The sequence below is a fragment of the Pelobates fuscus genome, chromosome 2, assembly GCF_036172605.1.
Source record: "Pelobates fuscus isolate aPelFus1 chromosome 2, aPelFus1.pri, whole genome shotgun sequence".
NCBI classification, from domain to species: domain Eukaryota; kingdom Metazoa; phylum Chordata; class Amphibia; order Anura; family Pelobatidae; genus Pelobates; species Pelobates fuscus.
Genome location: NC_086318.1, coordinates 359,831,892 through 359,856,897, shown reverse-complemented (window position 1 = coordinate 359,856,897; position 25,006 = coordinate 359,831,892). Strand labels below are relative to the sequence as shown.

General features: G+C 39.8%; 1 protein-coding gene across 1 annotated transcript in view; it reads right to left on the bottom strand.

Annotated features, from left to right (window-relative positions):
- Nucleotides 1–25,006, bottom strand: part of LOC134587353 (two pore calcium channel protein 1-like) — a 55,706-nt gene extending 30,700 nt beyond the window's left edge. The window contains exons 1-6 of the mRNA XM_063443665.1: nt 24,743–25,006; nt 18,781–18,863; nt 14,416–14,530; nt 6,189–6,317; nt 3,543–3,659; nt 2,364–2,482 (exon numbers count right to left, since the gene is read on the bottom strand). Of these exons, the coding sequence (XP_063299735.1) occupies nt 2,364–2,482; nt 3,543–3,659; nt 6,189–6,317; nt 14,416–14,530; nt 18,781–18,863; nt 24,743–24,841 (662 nt within the window). The 5' untranslated portion in view covers nt 24,842–25,006. The remainder of the gene's footprint in view (nt 1–2,363; nt 2,483–3,542; nt 3,660–6,188; nt 6,318–14,415; nt 14,531–18,780; nt 18,864–24,742) is intronic.

Below are 25,006 nucleotides of genomic sequence, written 5' to 3'. Positions count from 1 at the left end.
ACCACGGCAACGCTCCAAATCTCGCGAGAGTGAACTCTAGCCCTGTAACTGGGCTAGAGTTCATCTCACCACCACCGGACCACCAGGGATTCCCCACCGGACCACCAGGGACTAAGAAATGTCCCCCCTCCTCCCAGTAAAGGTAAGAAGGGAGGGGGGACATCAATATATTATATTTAATTATATAAATTTAAAAAAGCCTCCCTACCCTCCTTACTCCCCATACACACACTACACACACAGCCCTACACACACTGCCCCACAAACACTGCCCCATACACACACTACACACACAGCCCCACAAACACTGCCCCATACACACACTACACACACTGCCCCCAAACACTGCCCCATACACACACTACACACACTGCCCCCATACACACACTACAAACACTGCCCCATACACACACTACACACACTGCCCTCATACACACACTACACACACAGCCCCCAAACACTGCCCCATACACACACTACACACACTGCCCCCATACACACACTACAAACACTGCCCCATACACACACTACACACACTGCCCCACAAACACTGCAACCATACACACACTACACACACTGCCCCCATACACACACTACAAACACTGCCCCATACACACACTACACACACTGCCCCACAAACACTGCCCCATACACACACTACACACACAGCCCCACAAACACTGCCCCATACACACACTACACACACTGCCCCACAAACACTGCCCCATAAACACTGCCCCATACACACACTACACACACTGCCCCCATACACACACTACACACACTGCCCCCATACACACACTACACACCCAGCCCCACAAACACTGCCCCATACACACACTACACACACTGCCCCACAAACACTGCCCCATACACACACTACACACACTGCCCCGCAAACACTGCCCCCATACACACACTACACACACTGCCCCGCAAACACTGCCCCCATACACACACTACACACACTGCCCCACAAACACTGCCCCATACACACACTACACACACTGCCCCACAAACACTCCCCCATACACACACTACACACACTGCCCCCAAACACTGCCCCCATACACACACTACACACACTGCCCCATACACACACTGCCCCCAAACACTGCCCCATACACACACTGCAAACACTGCCCCCATACACACACTACACACACTGCCCCACAAACACTGCCCCATACACATACTACACACACTGCCCCCAAACACTGCCCCATACACACACTACACACACTGCCCCGCAAACACTGCCCCCCATACACACACCGCCCCAAACACACACACACTGCAACTCTCACACACACTGCCACCCTCACATACACACTGCACCGCTCACACACACATACACACAATTTTGAGTCTATGTCTTTATGTGACTGTGTTTGTGATTTTCTGACTATGTATGTGTCTGCGTGTTTTTTTAATATATGTGACTGGTTTTTTTTTTTGTCTTATTAAATCAAAACAAGTGGGCCACGGAAAAATTATCAAATGTTTACCGGTCCGCGGCGATAAAAAGGTTGGGGAGCACTGGATTATATTACTAGAATGGATGTATTTTACCTTCATATAATCCGTGTGACAGGTTGGGGCATGTCTGCTAAATCTTTAAAACAAGCGCATTCCCACAGTTTGCAATAGCTGTGATATTGTGGTGAAGCTATATAAGGGCTTTCTGTGCTATCAGAACTGGTTCTGCGGCAAGCCTTCCACGGGTAAAGATAGATTCTTTTTTTTTATTGCAGCACAGTTTTTATTTCCTGCGTTTTTGTTTTTTGTTATGACCAGGCCCTTTTTTAAATTTTATTTTAATTAGTGGTGTTAGGTATTCAGGATTTTGATTTGCCCTTTTTTGGGACAAAAAAAAAAAAAAAAGATTTCTTATGGTAAGTATAATCTTTTTTTTACAGGCTTTAGATTTTTACTGTAAGCCTTTCTATGCTTAGCTTGGCGGTCCGCTCGCTATGTTCCATCATGATCTGGCGAACCAGCACTTCTTCTCTCTGCCCGATCCTGGAGCCTCCCTGACAGTCATGATGTCATTGAAGCTCAATACACACGTAACCAACACCCTCTCAAGTTTTGGGGGCATGGTTACACCACTAACACCACTAAAACTATAAAAGCTTAGTTTGCCAGTATCACAGTGCCCTGTTGTGTCCTTAGTGTCCCAAGAATGTGTTTATTATCTTTCTATTGTCTTTGTATCTGACTTGGCTATTCTCTGACTATTCTGTATTTCTGGCTTTCTTGACCCGGCTTTGGCTTTTATTATTGAAATTTAATTTCTGGCTGTGATTTTCTTATAAAAATAAATAAAAATAAATCTCATCCCATTCTACATTTTTTTTTACCTGCTTCCAAAAAGTTTCATTGCCATCAGAGAAAATGCGAGAACACTGAACATAAACAGAAGAAAGACATAAAGAATTTCTGGTAATGTATTTCGGATACTTCGGAATGCTCTGCGGATCTGTACAAAATTGGCAAAATAAAATAAAGAATTAATGAGTCACTTAATGTAAAAATAAGAATAGGTGTAAAGGTATTTTATTATATGTTGTGAAAGGGGCAACGCCACAAACATTCAGACCCTTTCTATTAGTTTTCATAGCAATTCTATCTACAGTGTATCTGTATCTGTCTGTCTATCTATCTATCTATTTACATGTAGAAGGATACATTCTTAAGAAAGCATTTTATTTATTTTAAGGCAGTTAGTCAATAAAAAAAAAAGATTAGTGATTTAGAATTAGTTACGTACATATCCACTTTATTTCTCTCTATCATAAGGTATTTTAGGCAACATAAAATTATGCAAAAAAAGTACATATGGGGTGGTATTAATAAATAATCAATTGTTCAAAAAGTTTATTTTTTTGATGGCATTGTCTGTTATATATACCAATATTTGAGCGGTCTTTTTACATGAGAAGAAGAATAGATTTTTGGGGCTGCCTCTGTATTTCCACTCAGTCCTTGGTATTTAACTACTAATTATCTCCATCACTCATTTAATTCTTAGGCCATTCTATTTTGTGCTCGTTCTATGAGATGTTTGAATCATGGCTCTAAACACTGTTTCACATGGTGTAGCCTCGTAGATACACAAGAGATGCACGGAAACCCTCACATCCCCACCCACACAAATGCCCGATCGCTCCCGCACGTAGAGTAAGAAAAAGACCCCTCTTGAATCGCAGAGCCAATTATTATATGTTCAGTTTTGTTTTTTATACTTCTTTCGTTTCTGTTAACATAAAATTTGACAGACTGTGAATACGCTAAGCACAGATAGTTGATGCACGGCATGCATGTAACCCACCTATTTTCAGTCCTGTAATAGAATACTAATGATGCATTTACAGAAATAAGGCTTCTGCGTAAGCCTCTTTATACTGCACTGTTTCAGTCTATGTCAATGCAAATAAAATAAATAAATAAATAAATAAAATAAAAACCCCAAACAACCAAAATACAAACTGAACATGATCATATTAGCAGACACTTTCACAGTCTTGTCCATGTCTTACCTGACGACTTTCAGCAAAGTTGACTAAATAAATCGGTCGTAGCACCCTTGTCCATCGAATGGTGCGTATTTGAGCGATGCTCAAAGCTCCACAGATAATCAGATCAATTAAATTCAGCTGTTCATAAAGAAATTAACAATGAAGATAAGATGTCATTAGTACAGGGACAATGCAATTTCATTTCATACATGTTAGAAGATACACACACATTGGATAATGCCAAAACATGCCTGCTTTTAAAAACTTGTTAACAGAAACACAGTTTTATTAGCCATTCTTTAATTGTCATATAATACAAAATAAAATAAAATATGTTCTACAAAATAACTGCTCTAGACTCTGACAATGCATCAGTTTCTGTCAATTGCCCTTTCTAGTAGGAAGATGTCGGTGCCTGCAGGGGACAGCTTAAGGTATATATACATATATCAACTTTCCACTGTACCCCAGGTCATCACACCCCATGTGGGAGTGTCACCTTCAGAGGTCCTTGCTAAATATGCAAAGGCTCTTAGAAGGAAACATAGCGTCATAAAGGAACACTATAGTGTTTGAAATGCATTCCTAATGTTATAATGTCCTAGATTCAGATTCAGTTTAGATCCCCTCTTCTGTTTTCAGTAAAACATGGAAAACCCTTTAAACAGCAGATTTTGTTGAGGATTTTATCAAACTGGTCAGTAAAATCTATGTAACTTTTTCTCAAATGTTCATATTTATTAACTTGTTCTAAAAATGGTCTAAAAAGTGTTGGCTTAATTCTGTCCACATTCTGCAATTTTTCATGGAAATATCCATTTCAGGAAAGAAATTTAGAGTGGTGGAAACAGTGATATCACGATTTAGAACTGAAAATGATCTTACAGAATCTAGCATGCTCCTCCATGCATTGTACACTGCCAGCAGTGGGTAGTAGGCAGTGCTGCGTTACATTTGGTCTATGAGTAAATGCCACATGCAACACAAAATGTATTAAGTTTTTATTTTTCTGCTTTTTTTGCATTTTGGTTTTGTGCACTTTGTTAAGCAAGGTCCTTTTTAACCCCTTAAGGACACATGACGTGTGTGACACGTCATGATTCCCTTTTATTCCAGAAGTTTGGTCCTTAAGGGGTTAAACTAATTTAATAATTATTTTTGCTCTTTTCAGACACAATCCAAGTAGTGTTTTATTTAGGGATTTTTTTCTCCTTGGGGGTAGAGGTCTAAAGGCAAGCAAGATTTAGGCCTGGATAGTGGCAAAATGACTTTATTATAAGGAACACATCTGATAATTCAATGCTACATCTTATTGTGCCTTAAAGGAACACTATAGTCACCTAAATTACTTTAGCTAAAGAAAGCAGTTTTAGTGTATAGATCATCCCCCTGCAATTTCACTGCTTAATTCACTGTCATTTAGGAGTTAAATCACTTTGTTTCTGTTTATGCAGCCCTAGCCACACCTCCCCTGGCTATGATTGACAGAGCCTGCATGAAAAAAAACAACTGGTTTCACTTTCAAACAGATGCAATTTACCTTAAATAATTGTATCTCAATCTCTAAATTGAACTTGAATCACATACAGGAGGCTCTTGCAGGGTCCAGCAAGCTATTAACATAGCAGGGGATAAGAAAATCTTAATAAACAGAACTTGCAATAAAGAAAGCCTAAATAGGGCTCTGTTTACAGGAAGTGTTTATGGAAGGCTGTGCAAGTCACATGCAGGGAGGTGTGACTAGGGTTCATAAACAAAGGGATTTAACTCCTAAATGGCAGAGGATTGAGCAGTGAGGCTGCAGGGACATGTTCTATACACCAAAACTGCTTCATTAAGCTAAAGTTGTTCAGGTGACTATAGTGTCCCTTTAATGTTCTAAAGGAATTGACATTGTACACTATGCAGTCATAATAATGATATTAAATAACCTTACTGGACTTGCAGTTCGTCTAGTTACTAACTGAAATTCATTAGAATTTGGGTGATCAGGTGATTGTACAAATTCCCAAACTCTGAGTTGAAATGTAGCCGAAACACGAACCAAACAAATTGTGTAATGGGCGAGCAAGTTTGTTTGATTCCGAATTTGAAATTCCACCGTGATGCAATAATAAGAGGTGATTGAAAGATTGCTAGGGGACAGCCGCTAAATGTTGATTTCACTCTTGGATCAAGTGAAAAGTGACCTATAGGGAAAAAAATGAGTAGTAAAAAAAAAATCTATATTTATATATTATATATTTAATATATATATAGAATATCACTATATAAATATAGATTTAACTACCGCTTCTCCTCTTTTTTCCTCTAATGATTAGCTTTCCTCATTTGATCTGTAAACCAAACGGCGGAAAATACGTCTATCAGAAATTCAGCCGTACCCCAAAAAATATACGTATTTTCGGAATAAGGTTTGGTTTAAACAGATTTTTTCCACTGTGCACAAGTCTATATTTTACAGAGAACAACTGAGTAATGAGAGGCTGAACTGACCCTGCAGGATATCAGACCTTAAACTGTGAGGAACAAATAGGTACTAGAGATACAGAAGCTGATTTATTAACCAAATAAGCAATTGCAGAGAATAAAAATGTACAAGTAATAAAAAAAATGCTTCCTGTATATTAGACATTAACTGTAAAATATTTGACAATAAGAACTTACCATTATTGTGACCATTACACATATGTTTTTTGTATCCTTCCAGAACAGATTGCGAGGGGTAACTCTACTAAAATGCACCAAGCGACTAAAAAAAGCTACAAGGCACATAACCTCAACTAGTGCGGTCACCTGGAAATAAAAGCAAAATTCTTTAAAAGTTTCGTAAAATTTTTATTAATTGCAGTCATTAACATAATCATTAATCGTAGATGTAAAATAATTAAAGGGACACTGTAAACACCAAAACACCTTTAGCTGATTGATAAAGGTTTTGGTGTATAGATCATTCCCCTGAAGTCTTACTACTTAATTCTTATAAGGAACTTAGTGCACATGCTTTAATGCCTCCTGAAATGCCGAGAGACACACATCTGGCTTCTACAGAGCTCCAGAAGACAGATTCTGATCACCTGGTCATTCATTGGCTGAGAGTGTCAGATAAGCAAGGAATAAACAAAAAATTTACATTAACCAGCCCAGAACTCTTGTTCAAGACTGGCTAATGACTCTGTCGGAAGTGGATTTACAGCTCTGGCATCGATATAAAATATTTCATACAGATTCCAAGCACCGCGACCACTTGAAAACAATGAAGTGGTCGTGGTGCTTGGATTAACCCTCTAAGTATACCAGCTCAAAAAGTCTAATTAAATAACGGTAAGTCGTTTCCCAGCTACTGAACGGCTAACACTAAACCTGCTACAACAATTGTAGATTATGCTAGCTTTAGTGTACCTATAATCTTAATTTTATTAATGACAGGAGGCGAGTATTTGCTTTAGTCTCTCTTTACTAGAACTCCACAGCAGCACAGAAAAAACAACCAATCAGAAAAAAGTTAGGTACTATAAAACTCCCCTCCCCATGCATCATTTCCTCTTTCAAGCTGCGACAAAACAGAATAAAAGGCAGAAAACATAATGGGGAAGAAACGAAGTCCTAGATACGATGAATACAACGATGTCCACCACCCGAGAAGAACTGCCAAACCAGATAGTGATGGACTGTAAACTGAAACGAGAGAAAAAACAGAATCGACAGGTTGATTATCCAATGAAAGGCACTCTGAATAAACATGTGTGCACCCAATATAGCAACCAAAATTACCTTAAAACGAAGATATCCCAACCCTACTTATGAAAGAAAAGACATAAGAGCATGCAACAGGTAGCAGAGACAACAAGCAGAGTTGCATACGTACCTGATTAAACCAAACTATAAACATAGAACAAGGGAGGGATAAAAATGGGTGGGAAATACTCGCCTCCTGTCATTAATAAAATTAAGATTATAGGTACACTAAAGCTAGCATAATCTACAATTTTATAACATGACAGGAGGCTTCGTATTTGCTGTTTCAACGCTCAGATCACCAATCCAACGCTGGTTGTGTCGCTGGTACCTATTCCAGGAGATAGCAGAGTAATCCTAATTGTACTTACCAACTGCGAAAAAACGACAGTAGACGAATCAATGAAGATGTCAGCCGATGAAGCATCTCAAAACACAGAAAAAACACCATCTGCTGATAGATCCAACAAACTTGGTGTTGTCACCCGCTTCCTAGCGGTTGGGACCTGAGCTTGCAAACTGACCTATCAGCTATTTTCCTGTAGTTGTAAAATAACGAAGGCCTTTTGCGGATGCAAGGCCGCGAGAAGAAACTGCCACCAAGACGCAATATAACCGAGTATGATCCTTCGTTCTCTCCTGGTCTACCTGGTGAGATGTCTCATCCGAGGATAAATCTGTAGTGCCTGCGAGAGTGTTGTCAACTAGCCGTATCCTAAGTGATTCCGACATTCCAAATGGACTGTGTAATCCTCGGACTCTGTAGAGAAAAGATTCCAAAAGGACGTCCAGTCATGGTTCCGAACTGAACTCGTGTGGAGGAACAGTGGTCGACTATTTTCTGGAATAGTGAATCCCAGAAATCTTCAAAGGGATGGAGAGTGCAAACCGGAGTGCAGATTTCCATCCAGGTATGTCCTCGCCTAAGAGTGAAAGGTGTCTGTGTAGGAGTCGGGGTACCCCAGGTACTCTCACAAGGTCTCGTAGGTCTCCTCGACGGTAGTTGAAGAGTAGGTTAGCGTGAATCGAAAAAGCAGAATGGCTCCCGCGAGGGGTAAATAGCTAATAGACGGAGGACCCACCAACTCCGAATCCTGTTCACCAGGTATGCGTTCCGAGGAGACAGGGCCGTCCTGCCCCCTCCTCCCAAGATCGTAATGAGCAGGGAACTCAAGCCAACCGGGATGTCCGATCGTACCATGTGAACCATGTGCACGGTTACCCAGAGACCGGATAACTGGCCTTCCTTAATCTTGGTACTCGAGCAAGGCAGTGTCCTTTCGCTCCATGAAGGTTTCCGTAGCTCCTGTTATCTTGATATGGGAGAAACGGTCTGTGCGGTTGGTCCGCAATAGTCTGGATATCCAAAACAGAAAGCAGATTTCCGATTTATAAGGTGTAGAAAAACCAAACACCTGCACTCTCGTAATACCTGAGGCCATCCGTTAGCCGTACTATCTCCAGTAGCGTGTGTACCTAAGTGATCCGGACCCAGTAGAGCCCTCACAGGAGATAGAATAGAGGGATCCAGACTAAAGTTTATGACTGGTATGACTAGGCAGTCCCCTATAACGAAATCAGTAGTACGGGTGTCAGATCAAATTGAATGTAGGAGGGACGCCCCTCTATGTAGTCACCGATGTCTTGCACAGGTACAAGCCTGTGTGGTGAGCGAATGGCCGGCCCTGCAGAGTGACGAGTGTATGAGAGAGCCGCGTTCTCATCTAATGTGATCGACTAACGTGATAGCGTCCGGCCGATAGCCTGAGCGGGTCGCGCCTGTTAACAACCAAAACAGTAGGGTTTACATCCGTGATCGGTTCCTTCTATGAGAACGTGTCCTCCAAACATGTACTCTGTATCCAGCCCAGTATTCGGCCGAGGTTGAGGGAGGGCTGAGTCCCTCAATAACAAATCAGTGTCCGTCCTGTATCTGAGAGGGTTCGCTCTCTGTTCCTGAAAATAAAGTATTCTTGAATCGGGATGATGGAGGGCCGCACCCTCCTGTGGTCCAAACTAGAGTCCCTAGAGACTCAGGGTGACCAATTGCAGGGTACACCCAATATCAATATCAGTATAAGGCTGATGGCAATCCACGGAAGAAAACAACAATGGAAAAGAAAAACTACCAACTGTCCGCCCGGATCCCGTGCGCGCGCGCGGGGTCCAGGACGACCGTTGGTAGCCGGAGGAAAGCTGGAGACGTTCTCCGCAATCCACAAGCGCCCGGGAGGTCGGGGGAGGTCGAGTCAGGCCTCTCGACGACCCGAGCGAAAGGAAAAGGAAGTTACGAAAACGAAAAATTAACGTAGATAAGAGAAAAATACCGAAATTCTAGAACAGATAGAAGGGAAATAGCAGGCCGGAAGGTAAGCCCCACTGAACCGAGCCAGGAGCTAACCTAACGTGGGAAGTAACTACCGATACCTCTAAGGATACCGGGGAGCAGATACGGAGGTAGATGTAAAGACAAGGAAAAAAACACCGCGTTCTCCTTAGGTGTCTGAGCACCGATCCTTGCCTGTGCGAAGTCTTCCTTGGAGATGTATGACCGGGGTCCTTATAAAAAACCCTGTCCTTCAGGCATGAGGTTCAGGGCCTTCACCCTACCCACCATATTCAGATGGCCGTATACTGGTTTCCTCTTGGATAGATTGGCAAAGGTGCCTGTCTGGACACCTGCCTATTTCCATGTCACTGGTGGGCACCGGCATTTCCCCAGTGATATTCCCCCAGGCCTGCGGCCTAGCAGGGGTTCGGCACCCAGACATAACAGGCCGTCTTAATAGGTACCGACATTCTTAATAGGCACAGACATAGCCGGCCGTACTTACATAGCAGGTCGTACTTATGGGCACAGACATAGCAGGCCGATCTATGGCCACAGACATAGCAGGCCGGTTTTATGGGCACAGACGATAGCAGGCCGTTCTTATGGGCACAGACAATAGCAGGCCGTTCTTATGGGCACAGACAATAGCAGGCCGTTCTTATGGGCACAGACAATAGCAGGCCGTTCTTATGGGCACAGACAATAGCAGGCCGTTCTTATGGGCACAGACAACAGCAGGCCGTTCTTATGGGCACAGACAATAGCAGGCCGTTCTTATGGGCACAGACAATAGCAGGCCATTCTTATGGGCACAGACAATAGCAGGCCGTTCTTATGGGCACAGACAATAGCAGGCCGTTCTTATGGGCACAGACAATAGCAGGCCGTTCTTATGGGCACAGACAATAGCAGGCCGTTCTTATGGGCACAGACAATAGCAGGCCGTTCTTATGGGCTTAGACATAGCAGGCCGTTCTTATGGGCACAGACATAGCAGGCCGGTCTTATGGGCACAGACATAGCAGGCCATTCTTATGGGCACAGACATAGCAGGCCATTCTTATGGGCACAGACATAGCAGGCCGTTCTTATGGGCACAGACATAGCAGGCCGTTCTTATGGGCACAGACGTAGCAGGCCGATCCTGGTTGTGTATTATTGTTATATTACGATAACATGTTATTCAAAATAGCGCCCTCCGATTCCGTAGCGCGTTACAATGGGTATCGAATGAGTAATGGGGACCTCCTAGTTCCAGTGGAGGTCCCTAAGAATAGCAGATTCTGAGAGCATCCCGACATAGGATCTCTAGACTCCAACCCATTAGGCAGTGTAATGCCGTGTGAATAAACCTGAACCGGGACTGGCAGTCCCTAGATGCCCAGCAGGCAAATAGTGGTATTCAGTCTGTATTGGGTATAAGTGGAAGTTGTTCCAGAGGCTATCATGTCCATGAATGTAAGATACACTGAGCAATACTCTCCTTAAACTGTGAATTGGTATGCCCATGTTCACACAGATCCGTTGGAAAATCCTAATCATATAATAGATTACCCTCATCATACCACCTGAAGGGTATTGTAACCATGGGCACTTCCAGGAGTAGGGCCAACGATAGCCAACCCAATGAATTCCCCCGGGGGTCTGATAAAAATGTATGGCATCAGCGTAGACTGGTCTCCCGTACTAGTTTGAGTCAGAGCCAGGGCTGTAGTGAGAAATATATGCCATGGACAGAGAAATCATACCAGAGTAGTCTCAAGAGATCTCCAGCTGGACAGAAAAAATATATATACTGAGAAGGAGATGAATCCTAGAGCTAACTGGCACTGTAAACACCCTGTACAGAGTCTGTGTAACAGAGTTCAATATACCTGTTACTCACAATAACCTGCAATATATCCCATCAGGCACTCACAAAACCTGTTAATATACACTGACAGTAAAAAACTCACAGCGATCTGTGACATACACTGTCAGCAAAACTCACATCAACCTGCGATATACACAGTCAACAGAAGCACGCAGCAATCTGTGATATACACTGACAACAAAAACCCACAGTAAACCACGATACACACTGTCGGTAAAAAACTCACAGAATCTGTGGTATCACAGTCAGCAAAGCAAACCAACATGTCATGTACACTGTCAGTAAAACAAATATGTGATATACACCGTCAGTAAAACTAATATGTGCTATAGACTGTCAGAAGACTAATATGTGTTACACACTGTCAGTAAAACTAATATGTGTTATACACTGACAGTAAAACTAATATGTGTTATACACTGTCAGTAAAACTAATATGTGTTATACACCGTCAGTAAAACTAATATGTGTATATACTGTCAGTAAAACTAATATGTGTTATACACAGTCTATGTGATGTACACTGTGGGAAAACTAATAATGTGATACACATAGTCAGTGAAAAACCACAGCAAAACAGAATCTGTGCCAATAAAATTCACAGCAGATAAGCAATATATTCCACTAAAAGGCTCAGACTACTATATATCCGACATGAAAAATGCCCCAACACACACAGAAGCTGTGGGGTACAAGCTGTAAATAAATAGCACATAGGAAAAGGGATAGTACATTGCCTTCCGGCAAAACTGAAGGCAATCCGCCGGGGAAAAAACAGGGCAACAATAGCCGCGATCCGACCACCGTGGGCGGAGGAGGGGTCGCGAGTAAGTGCGTTCTCCTCCACCCGGTCGGCCGCCTGCGGCTCTGTGAAGAAGTTGAGCGCGGCGGTCGACCACGTGGCGGACGGGGCGGCCACGAGGGTGAGCGGAGCGGCCGCCGGGTACTCGCGTCCGACCGCGAGTACCTCGGTTGCCGGTATGAAACTAGGGAGTCGGGAAATCAGGAGGCAGCCAGAGGCTAGTCTCCTGAAACCCCTATACCGCGCAGGCAGCCCGCGGAAAATGGCGGGCAATGAGAGAGGGCAGGGAGGGAGCGGGGGGGAGAAAGGCATGGCGAAACAGCGAAAAAAAACCAAGACTTCCCTAAAACTACCCCCTGAAAGGGAAGGAATCCCTAAGAAGACAGGGGAAGCAAATGCAAGGCCAGTAGTAAGAATGTGTAAGCAAAAGTAACACAAAATATAACCAAAAAATATAGGAGTACAGAACACAAGATACTAGATAAAAGGTACAAATAACAAATAAGAAAAATATACTGAGATATCAAAATAAATCCCAATAAGTCATAATACAACCCAAAGCCACCCACTATAAGCAGGAGGCAGAGGTACTCTGACCTGTACTGGTGCGGAGCAGCAAAGAAAGAGGGAATGATGCATGGGGAGGGGAGTTTTATAGTACCTAACTTTTTTCTGATTGGTTGTTTTTTCTGTGCTGCTGTGGAGTTCTAGTAAAGAGAGACTAAAGCAAATACGAAGCCTCCTGTCATGTTATAAAATTAGTGTAGCTTGACCATAGATTGCAATGGTTACAAGTAATAAATTGTAAATTATTACAAAAAAATTAAATTGTGATATTTTCTGATTGACCCCAAGTATCGACAAGCAACAATGTTTTAAGGAAGCCATACACCCCCATCTAGTATACTTTACTGCTTTCCCATACACATCAATACGTAACTAGTCATTCACCTAGCAAAACAATTGTTCATACACACAAATTAAAAAGTAGGGTCTGTATCACCTATAGCTTATGAATGAGATAAGGGGATTTAAACATGGGTGACAGTTTTCAGAAAACCTACTTGCAAAATGTGGCATAACAAATTGTCTAGCTAAACCTCAGCGTTTATTCCATCCTTGAAGCCACATTTCTTTAAAACAGTCAAACAATTGCCTAACATTCACAGTAAGGTTTGTTCATATGAAACTGATCATTTTGTCAAAGTACTATCTTATAACTCAAAACTATAGCTATTAATCCACAGACACGTGAGGTGATGATATAAGTTTCTCTCTAATATTAATCTACTTGTATTCTCATAAAGTACCTCTAGGGGGCCTAGTGTGCAACTCCACAGAAAGACAAACGGTTATTCAGTAAAGTGAGAATTCAATGTGAATTTAAAGTGACCATAGTAGCCAATCTGGAAGCATAGATGACTTAGAGAATGTCTCCAGTTTGGCTACTCGAATTTGAATTCTCATTTTAGTGAATAACCCTGAAAGTGAAGTATGTAAGTTTGTAGCTGAAAAAAGTTGTTCCCTAGTACAACCTAACTTTTACACATAAAGAAAGCTGGCCTGGCACCTACTTCTCCAAGCAAGCTATGCTCCATGACTGTGCGTTTTCCAAATTTCAGATTGTTTAGGAACTTTTGCTATGCGTCTTCCACCGTAATTAAAGGGACACTAATCACCAAGGACCATTCCATGTCAATGTAGTGGTTTTGATGCATAGATCCTGTCCCTGCACTCTGACAAATGTAAGTATTCTCGTTTGTGATAAAGAAAGCATTTCCACTTGATCTCCTTTGATCTTGGAATGCAGTCATGTTCAACAACATGGTGGTGCTTAATGCAGCTAAAATATATCTGGTTGGCTAGACAGGTAGATAAAAAAATATGTGTCTATTGGATTGTTTCTCTTATATCGCTTTGTTATGGTTAGCCAAATTAACCTTTCTTTTTATAAATCTAGGCTTGCAGCTTTGTTGCTGCATTGCATTTACAGCAATATATTGTCCTTGTTACGTACTAGGAGATCAAACAGAATCATTCCACACTGGCCCATTTTATAATAGGTACTTAGTGATAGCATGCTAAGTCTCAATGCATTCCACAAACAGAGTGTTCTAACGCAGTCTGTAATAAATGTTACCATACTAACCAGAAATGGTAATGGGTAAGCAGCTGGGTCCTCAAATAATGCCAGTGACAGATCAACCAGAATGAAGAAATAGGTGGCTACCTGCATAGCCCAGTGGTTGTAAAAGTAATAAAGTCTAAAAAAACAAAAAAGTTATATCATTAAAACAGAGTGAAACAAATTGTTACCATAACAAAGTGTAGTCATGAACAGATGGCAACTCTTCTTAGGGACAAGAACAGGAATATATTGTGGATTTTTTAAACAAACGCAAAAATACTGCTGATCCACCTATAGCAAAGCATTTAAGCTTCCTCTAAATGTATTATATAGGTAGCCAGTAGATCATACATGTATTCAGTCCATATAAAAATATGGCTATATTTAACATATACATTTAAAATATTATAAATTTATACTTGATTAAAAAGCAAATCATAAAGTGTATACATTGAACTCTACGTGTCACATGGTTCACGATACTCGACACCCACGCTCTCTCGATTTAAAAGCTTAACTACTCTCTCACACCATGGGCTACAAACACCTACTCACACCCAAATGAACATGGGTCCCGCAATTTTAGAGTAGCTCACTTCAGTGTCAGAGACACGCAATACACAACAGAAATGGAGTGTGACTTGATACAGCTATACAGAATATGTATAACGATGGCCTTTAATATGCACCACATTATCCAAGAATTTCAATCTGCGCATAGACCGACACGGCCTCACAACCGACTGAAAATACAGCTTCTGATGAGATGCCATTATGCCATTATACCCCACCTATGCGTCCTCTATGGTTGTGATAGATCCCAGTCTAATTCAAATGTGACATTATCCACTTGTTTACTTTAAGTGACATGTCATCCATATGTTCTGTTACTCCATCATACCTACATGCTATATTGTAATTATGAAAACTTGTAAAACTTTACAAAAATAACCAAAATAAAACAAAATTGAAAAAATTGTAAAAAAAGAAACTTCTAACTGTGCTGTAGTGGTTATGGTGACAGTAGTGCACTGTCACTGCCCCATTGAAATCAGTTAAACTGTTCTAGAATCCACCTCCTCTCAGCAAATAAGTGAGCCAGAAACTCCAGTCTAAGAGCTACCTTTCAGTCTGAAGCTATGTTCTGCAGTGCAGGACCTGCTCATTGGTGTTAGCTGTTTGCTCTCAGCCAATGAGCCAAGCCCTGCATTGCTGAGCTTAGCTAAGGCTCTCACTGAAGCTGAAGTAGAGCTTACGGCTCTAAAACATCTTGACTACTTACCGTGGGGGGTTTCAGGGAACTCTTAGCACCAAAACCACTACAGCATGCTATAATGGTTATGGTGCTTGGAGCATTCGTAGGTTCACAGTGTCACGGCAAGGGTGCATAACTCATTATTGCACTATGGAATATTATCTTTGAAGCTGAGACCCCCACAGAGGTCAGATGACAGAAGGGGTAATGTAACTTGCATAGGAATGTGAAAAGAAAAAGATGTATCCTGTGATTAATCAAAGGCTCTGCAAGGTGTGAGATTCTACACTTGAAAAGCCTGAATGTCTGGATTCAGCCATATGGCCTGTACTTCTTAATTCATGGGTCAATCTCTTTGATATGTTAATGGCCATTAGTGTTGATCCAGTGACAAACCCACAAGAAAAAAACATTAATATTTACCCACAGAATAATAATTAAGCCTCCTTTTTGTTATATTTGGAATGTGACAAGCACCATCTTCTAAACAAGCCCAAACATGTTTGGCATAACTTAACCATAGGGGAAGGGATTGTGATGTCTGCTATATTGGGTTGCAAGTAAGGTGTGTGACATATCTATGGAATGGAAAAATAATAACAAATTCGTAGATGCAATTATTATTTCTGTAACAGGTACATAAGAGCAGATATAACCAAATGTTTCCATTTGGATTGATGTGGGTCTGGACACAAGGGGATGGTCATTTAGTGTCTCTATAGATACGCCTTAACTCCACCTCTGGGTGAGGCGTGGTAATCCACAGGGTATATGATACTGAACTATGCCTTGTACTTGATTGAGGGGTCAGAATCTAATTCTAAGTGAGTCACCATCTTTCCTACCAGAGACCCCCTAGGGTAGAAGTATTTACTTTGAAGAGCTGAGTAAGTGATTAAGACTTTGTCTTATTTTATCCCTTTTGTTTTTATCTGTTGGTGTAAATAATTTTGATTGTCATCTATATTTTTGTATGCACTGTGACTATTTTTTGTTCATAATAAATATTTCTTTATTAAGTTCTGCCTTTGTCTGGTAAAGAATCACGTACCTGAAGAGACTAGTTAGTATTTTGCAATTACATAGATATTGTGCTAAGTTACATTTAGTGGGTTTTTGTTATTGATTTACCTGGGGGATGAAGGCACCTCATTTATAAATTGTCTTGGTGGTGGCAGCGTTAACATAGTAATATTTATATTATTATGCTTAAGTGTGGGTGGTGTTAAGTGGGATTTTATCATTATTTACGGTCTAGTGCAGACAAATAGTGAACTTTAACCCCTTCACCACCACAACTACGTCATGCACACTCTTAAAGTAGGGTGTGTTCGTGACACACAGTACAAGAAGAAAACCATAAAACATAACTATATAATATAGCAAAAATAAAAAAAATACTATTTACATATCAAACATATACATATACAAAAAAAACAACCCACAAAAATCCACACTATATTCCACACGACTCCAGTAACTGCAGGAAGTTTATTAGTAGTTTCAACATTGACCCTTATATTTTATTGAACTGTTATTCATAAAGACTGTCAGAGAATTATATTGACAAATGCTGAGTTATGGACTGTGAAGCCATTTCTCTTTTTTTGACTGACTGATTTTGATTGACTGATTTTTATTCCGACAACGACCCAAACATATTTTTGTTTTTTTGGCAATCATTCTTTTATTAAGAACATTGATAAGCATATTCATACTTATTAAGAACATTGATAAGCATATTCATACAGAGAAACAGAGCCTCAATTTATAAAAAAAAAGAGGAGACTAAATTAGCAATAGCATAGCTCAAAAAGTTAGCTCGATCTAAGAGCTAAGATATATAAGATATTTTTTTTTGTAATTATCATGCTTATTGCTTGCAGAGATGCAAAATTATGTTACTTTTTTCCATTTACCAGAATCTGAAAGTAAATCTGCACAGATTTTTTTTCTGGAATTTACCTAAATAACCTTTGAAGTAATAAGATGACGTGTTACCTATTTTAACACACAGGATATTAAGCCACTGCTCATCAAACTCAAAATAATAAAAATGGACACACTTACTAGTCTGAGACTTAATAGATAATAGTATTCTGCCAGTATCCACATAGCAGATAGTAGAATCAAGTACAATAATGGTAAGAAGCAGCAAATGCGTTTCGACTGTTCCTTGCTTGTCTACTGATTTAAATGCCCCATGGATATCTGGGCACTCCACATGGAGTATTTAAATCGGAAGACCAGCAAGGAACAGTCAGCACTTGAAGAAGACTGTCGGTCGAAACAAGTTTGCTGCTTATTACCATTACTGAACTTGATTGTACTATCTGGATTGGACGCCAGTGGTGAACTGATCCTCATGGACTTGCCATAATAATATAGACACTGCTTTATATTGACAAAGCACCCAATTATTGTATTATGTTCTTGCTCTTTTACATGTGTATTCTATATTGTTTTAATAAATATCCCTCTTCTGGAACAACTTGGAATCTTGCAGCCTTGAAGCCTTGAAACCTTTTACACAGAGCCTGGTACGGCTCTGAGTCATATGGGTTTGACTCCATCTCTCACCCCCTTATTTTATGTTTTATGCAGTTTGCACTATGTTACTTTTTGTATTTTTTTTAGAGACATTGTATTGTACTTTAACCTTCATTTGAACACTACCTTAAATTAAGTATTTCTCCACATTTTATGTGTTTTTCACTATTTACACTGTATATATTGTATACATATATATTTTGTTTATATGATATTTTTTTTTTGTAATACGTATTTTATTTTTAGTGGGGAAGCACTATTATATCAGTTGGGGAAGCACTATTATAGTTTAGTTGGGGAAGCACTATTATATCAGCTACATACATTCTGCACTAACAATTTGATTGCAATGCCTAACAGTTTTTGTCACTGTTTGTATTTTATATTGTTTTTTTATTGCTTCCTGTACAACCAAATATTTGGTAAAACATTATCTCTGCTCACAAAGTGGCCTTTACAAAGCAGAATTACTATTATTATTATTATGTTATTAGTTATATAGCAGCATGCATATAAAAAGAAAGCTTTATCCATATATTGGATATATTTACCACATATTGTATACATTTACAATACCTCACCTGACTGCTTGAGGAGAGGTTTCAAACGGAATGTTTCTGTTATATTGAGCATCATAAACATAGGCAGCAGCAAGGAGAAGATCCTAATTAATACAAGAAACATGTAGGTAGTTAAACAAAGTTCCATTAAAACAGTGTTGAATTCAGGCAGTGACAAGCTGGTAAAATCATTTAGTTGGTTGGTGTACCAACTGCAAAATCTGTCAAAATCTCTAGATTATCAAAAGGGGCTCATGTATAATTATTGCATGACCTATTTAAACTCCATAAAACTCCTGGGTAGTGGGTCTCTGCTACACTGGGGGATGCAGTGCTTCTACAGCAAACCACACACTGTGGGAAATTGTTTCTATGATGATGAATGCAGCCAGTGGAGGAACTAGCGTAGAGAGGGCCCTGGTGCAAGAACTTTTTGGGCCCCCGTATTGCAAAGATGGACATTATGTAGATCCCAGTGTGTCGTACAACTCCCACAATGCTTTGCCAGCTAGGGAATCTACCATTGTCACATGCTTCCAGAGTTGTAACTCTGAACAGCATTTGTGTTTTTGAATGTAAGTATGTTTTTATTATGAAAAATGTATCAGTGAATGTAGTGGTGTGTTTGTATGTAGTGTTGGCTCTTGAATGCAGGAATGGATTTTCACGTAGTCTTGGTTTTTGATGCAGTGGTGTGTTTATATATAATGTAGGTGTTTTTCAATACAGAGGTGCGTTTGTATGCAGTTTTGACATTTGAATGCAGGGATGCATTTGTGTCTAGTGTTGGCGTTTGAATGCTGAGATGTATGCACATATACACATGCACTGTCACACACAGATACAAACACTGACACATATATAGATGCACTGACACACAGGTACAAACATTGACGCAGATGCACAGACACACAGAAACAAACAATGACACATATATAGATACACAGATACACACACTGACACACATGATAATACAAAGACACACAAATACAAACACTGACACACATACAGGTACACAAACTAACACACATACAGATAGACAGATATACAGATACAAATAATGACACAGGCACAGATATACAAACATACTGATACACAAACTGACAAATATACAGACACACAGATACAAACACTGACACATATGCAAATACACAGACAATTACAATTACAAACACACACATAAAAAGACATACAGATACACACACTGACACACATATAGATACACAGATACACACACTGACACACATACAGGTTCACAAACCGACACATACAGATGGACAGACACATAAGTACAAACAATGGCACAAACACATATATACAGATATACAGACACACAAAGTCACACATACAGACTCACAGACATAGAAAAATTACCAAAGACACACATACGGGTTAAAATTTTAGCCACCCTTCAGTTTCCTACCTTTTGGGAGCAGCAGGCTGGCTTCTATTGACTGGGGCTGTTGGGAGTTAGAGGCCTGCTCTCCCACTCTGAAGTGCCACAGAGGTAAGTTTACTTTTTACTTACCTTTGCAACACTAATCACAGCACTAAATACAACAGCATTTACTGGGGTGAAGAATCACAGAACTCTCTTCTAGAATAAGTCTTCTACTATATGTCTTTCAGGAATGTTACATTTTGCAAATAATATAATTAGATATAGACATCAGATTGTTAGAACATAAAAAATATGTATTCCTCAAGAACTACAAATAAACAGTGGGTGAGAGTATCTTCCCTTTTTTCTCCACCCAGCCTAAGGGGGTAATAAATGCCCCAACTCATTTCTTCACCCCTTACTTGTGAGTAAAGGATAAAAAATCTCCGGTGATATAGATACACCCACACTGACACTACACACAAATACACTTCTACAGTCATACACACACACATACACACATTGACAAAACTACAAACTTGCATTCACACATAAATAGACCCTTTCATTGACACTCGCTGATACTCTATACAAATACACTCCTGCACTGAAACTCAATGTCACTCAATGCAGCAATGACATCCTATTGTGTGTCGGGTAGTAGCTTAGTATATTTAACCCCTTAAGGACCAAACTTCTGGAATAAAAGGGAATCATGACATGTCACACATGTCATGTGTCCTTAAGGGGTTAAACCCTGCATTAATCAAGTAGTTATTAAAGGGTTGCTCCCACAAAAACAAAAACAAAAAAACTGTGTAATAATAAAACCCTGTTTTTTTGTTGGAGTAACCTTGCTGGCACAGACCCATTTTTAACCCATTTATAAAAAGAAAAAAAAGAAATGAATGAATAAATTTAACACAGATCCCACGCTAAGGCCAAGTTATCGCTGCAGCACAGTCCACATCACATCAAGCCCAGATTTATTTAAATAATATTTTACCAGGAAGGATACATTGAAATTTTTCTCATTTTCAAGTATGTCCTGGATAACATTATGCACATTGAAAGTTGTGTTTTTGGTTTGTTTTTGTTTTTGTTTTGTTTTTTTATTTCTATTACTAGACACATCAAGCAATCTGCAAACTAATGGTCCACAGACACATTTGCTTTGTTCAGTGGAAAATCCTTAGTATCCCAATTCATGCAGAGTGTGCACATTGCTAAAAGAGCAGGAAGAAGATATCACATGGCAGGAGAGGAAAGAAGAGGAAAAGACGTTTGAAATAACATTAGTAAAATTCCTCGTTGCCGGCTGCTATACCCCCAACTGTCAAAGTCAGCAATCTTTGAGTGTTACTCATTAAACTTCCAACTGCCTGGAATTCAAACTGAATTACAAATACTAGGAAAAAATAATACAACATGAAAATACTTTTGTTCACTATTCAGCCTAAAATGTGGAATTCACATTTCATTCTTGGCAATTTGCTCCAAGTTACTCCAAACACCATGACCACTTCAGTGATTTGAAGTTGTCTTGGTGCCTAGAGTCTATTTGTGCACCGTTTTAACTGTTTTACTGCCATAGGTGTACCTCCACCACCAGCAGCGCCATTAGCCAATAATGTCAATTCTGTGCAAAACTGGCATCTTACTGGCGCTGGTGCCAGACAATCACAGTATTCCCACTCCCTTACATGCCCTTACCTTTGATTGGGTAGAGAAAGAACTTGGCCTCAGCACTGAAAAAAGGTACGTTTGAGCATGATTTTTTTCTGGTGTTTGTGGGGGTGGATCATCACATGATTTATGAATACACAGTTTTTTAGTTGGAGTAGCCTTGAGGCCAGTTATTAGAATGGCGATTCTCACACTATATCAGACAGACCGCGATTAGCTGTCATCTAGTGCATTGGGAAATACCCCAACAGTACCTTAAGGCTGCAGGTAGGACCAATCTTTTTATACTTCCTAGGTCAATATGATGCATAATGATACTGTTAAACTTGGTAATATTGACAGAGGTACCCCACTGTATGATAACTATAGAAATGCTCAATAAATTGAGTCTCATACAAAATGATCTGATTTATGATAACATTTTTGTTATTATTATTATTATTATTGCAATTTATATAGCGCCAACAGATTCCGTAGCGCTTTACAATATTATGAGAAGGGATTTAACTATAAATAGGACAATTACAAATAAACTTACAGGAACAATAGGTTGAAGAGGACCCTGCTCGATCGAGCTTACATTCTATAGGAGGTGGGTGTAAAACACATTAGGACAGGAATTTACACATTAGGACAGGAATTTATCAATGTTTAGGTCTAGAATGTGCAATTCTCTGCAATTTCAGGTTCAGTGAATAGCCATATTTTGAAAATAAATGTTATTTCTATAGAAGAAACAAATGGTTTCCTCGCAATTTCAGTAGGCTACAAGACATGGCCAGCAAACGAGGCACACTAGCCTGTCATGAGCACACTTCTAAGCTGACTATCATATTTCCAGTGAGTTAGGAAGGCATGCACACACATTAATTGCTGTGCAAATGTTCAGGTGATAAGATAACCCATAGTTTGCAATAGCGCTTAGAAGACTTAACCTGTAACTGTACATGATGCTACTGAACTACTGCTGATTGTGCATCATGTAGAATAGTACAACACTACTAGCACCACTTTCAGAGGCTCACTGGTTCTGGAATAGTGGAAATGTTTACCAGCCTCTGGCTCTTTGGAACTATATACAGTTAATCAGAGAAAAATAAGGGCAGGCTAATTGAGCTGTTGTCCGTTCTCACCTCTCTTGCTACTTATTTTTCTCTATATACAGTTAGTGTATTTATTCATGTTTTATCTGCTAATACATTTTGAGTGTTTTTTTTTTAAATATATATATAGCTTGTCTGTTAACTTCCACCCATGTTTCTCCATAAAAGTTCAATTCACAATTGTGGCCTGTTCCACTGTGTGCTGTATACTTTCCAACTTTCAATAGAAAACTAACATCTGGACTAAAAAAATCCCATGAACTACTGAGCAGCAATGGTTGATGGGATATACAGGGAATTCTTACATAAAACAATGACCAGGCTGACAGTTCCCAGTCACTACCTGGCGACTGAAGATTAGATGATTGATCTTGAATAAAAAAAAAATTGTTTTTGCAATTTCTTGTTTAATCTCCATGGTACGTTAAAACTGAGAGAGTGAGTAAAAACACTTTAAAGTTTGTACAGCTTTGTAAAACAATAAAGAAATAGGAAATTGCATAATTACCTGTGTATATTACAGAATATATAATATGTTTAATGCCCTTTTATAGTGGAAAGCCACAAAAATCAAATATGAGGTTATTTCACATTTCATCGGTACGGAAGCTGAACTTTATCTAATGCCAATACTTTTGTTGAATATACACATTGCATGAGCTGACCCTTTTCCCTTCACCCACATTTCTAACCTCTGCTCTTCGATGGGCTGAAATAATGCTACAGAATACCCCAAATTGCCTACAGTAAATCGCATGTCGCTTTCTCTATCCCCGCTATCATTAACATGCATTATTGTGCATGATTATAAATTTACGGGCTGCACCATTCCTATGCAACTCCCTTCCCTGCTCCGTTAGACTCTCACCCAATTTCAGTGCCTTCAAAAGATCATTAAAAACTAATTTCTTTAGGAAAGCATATCAATTAAACTGTTAACAGCTTTCTCTCCTCCCACCTTGATAACCCACCCTGCTTCCTCTCATGCAACTGGGCCATCCAATAAACTCCAATAAACTGTAAACTATTCTATCACCCTACTTTTACCGTACATGAAATACATTCTAACCCTTACCTCTTGTGTCACTTTACCCCACTCCCTCTAGAATGTAAGCTTATTTGAGCATGGTCCTCTACACCTCTGTTCCTGTGCATTCAGCTCATTTGGTTTCAAAAACAGATCTGTTAGTCCACCTATTGTGCAGCGCTATGGAATATGTTGGCGCTTTATAAATATTAATAATAATAATAATAATAATAAAACCCATTTTCAAATGTATTTGACTTTAATTCTAACTAAAATACAATTTACAATTGACGATTTAAATATTAATAGCAAATGTGATCTTATGAAAAGAACTAATATCATAAATTATTTAATTAATTTATGTAATTCTATCTCATGATGTAAGCTATTTTTTCTAAGACAGAAACAAAAACAAAAAAACAGTGCAGTCAATGCCTTCAGATCTTACTAAGTGACTTATTTAAACCTAATAACTTAGTTAAGTTAAGCAGTTAATAAGTGTCTACTGGAATAAAAAAAATCTAAAACTGAGAACATTTGGCTTTTCCACAGTATTCCCACTTTCTGCAGAGGGAGAAAAACCCACCCAACAATCCTATCTGCATCAGATTAACACTAGGGGAATAATTAGAGCTAACAGTTTGCAGCAGTTATTGGGGATAACGGTCCATTTGCAGCCCTAAGGAAACCCCTCCCCCCTGCAGCACATCGCCCTGTTATAGGAAGACAACGACCCCAACAATCTCAGAAAGCATCTCGAGCCAATATTAAGGAATCTTGTCCCACCTCATCCGGACGTTCTTCTTCACTGGAGGGCATTCCAGGAACGATGGCATTCCCAGCGTTCGACTCACTGTTACTCTTAGCTTCTGACATCTTCTCCATAAAGCCCTAAGTACCTTTATTTAAAAATCAATCAGACTGCAGGAAAGTCCAGTAAAAGTTATCATTAAGCTGCAGTTCCTCTTCGGTGTCTCTGAAGCTCCCCTCCCGCAGCTGGAGCCAGAGTTTGGAAGAGATCATGTGATCGAGCGGAAACAGCTCAGCAAG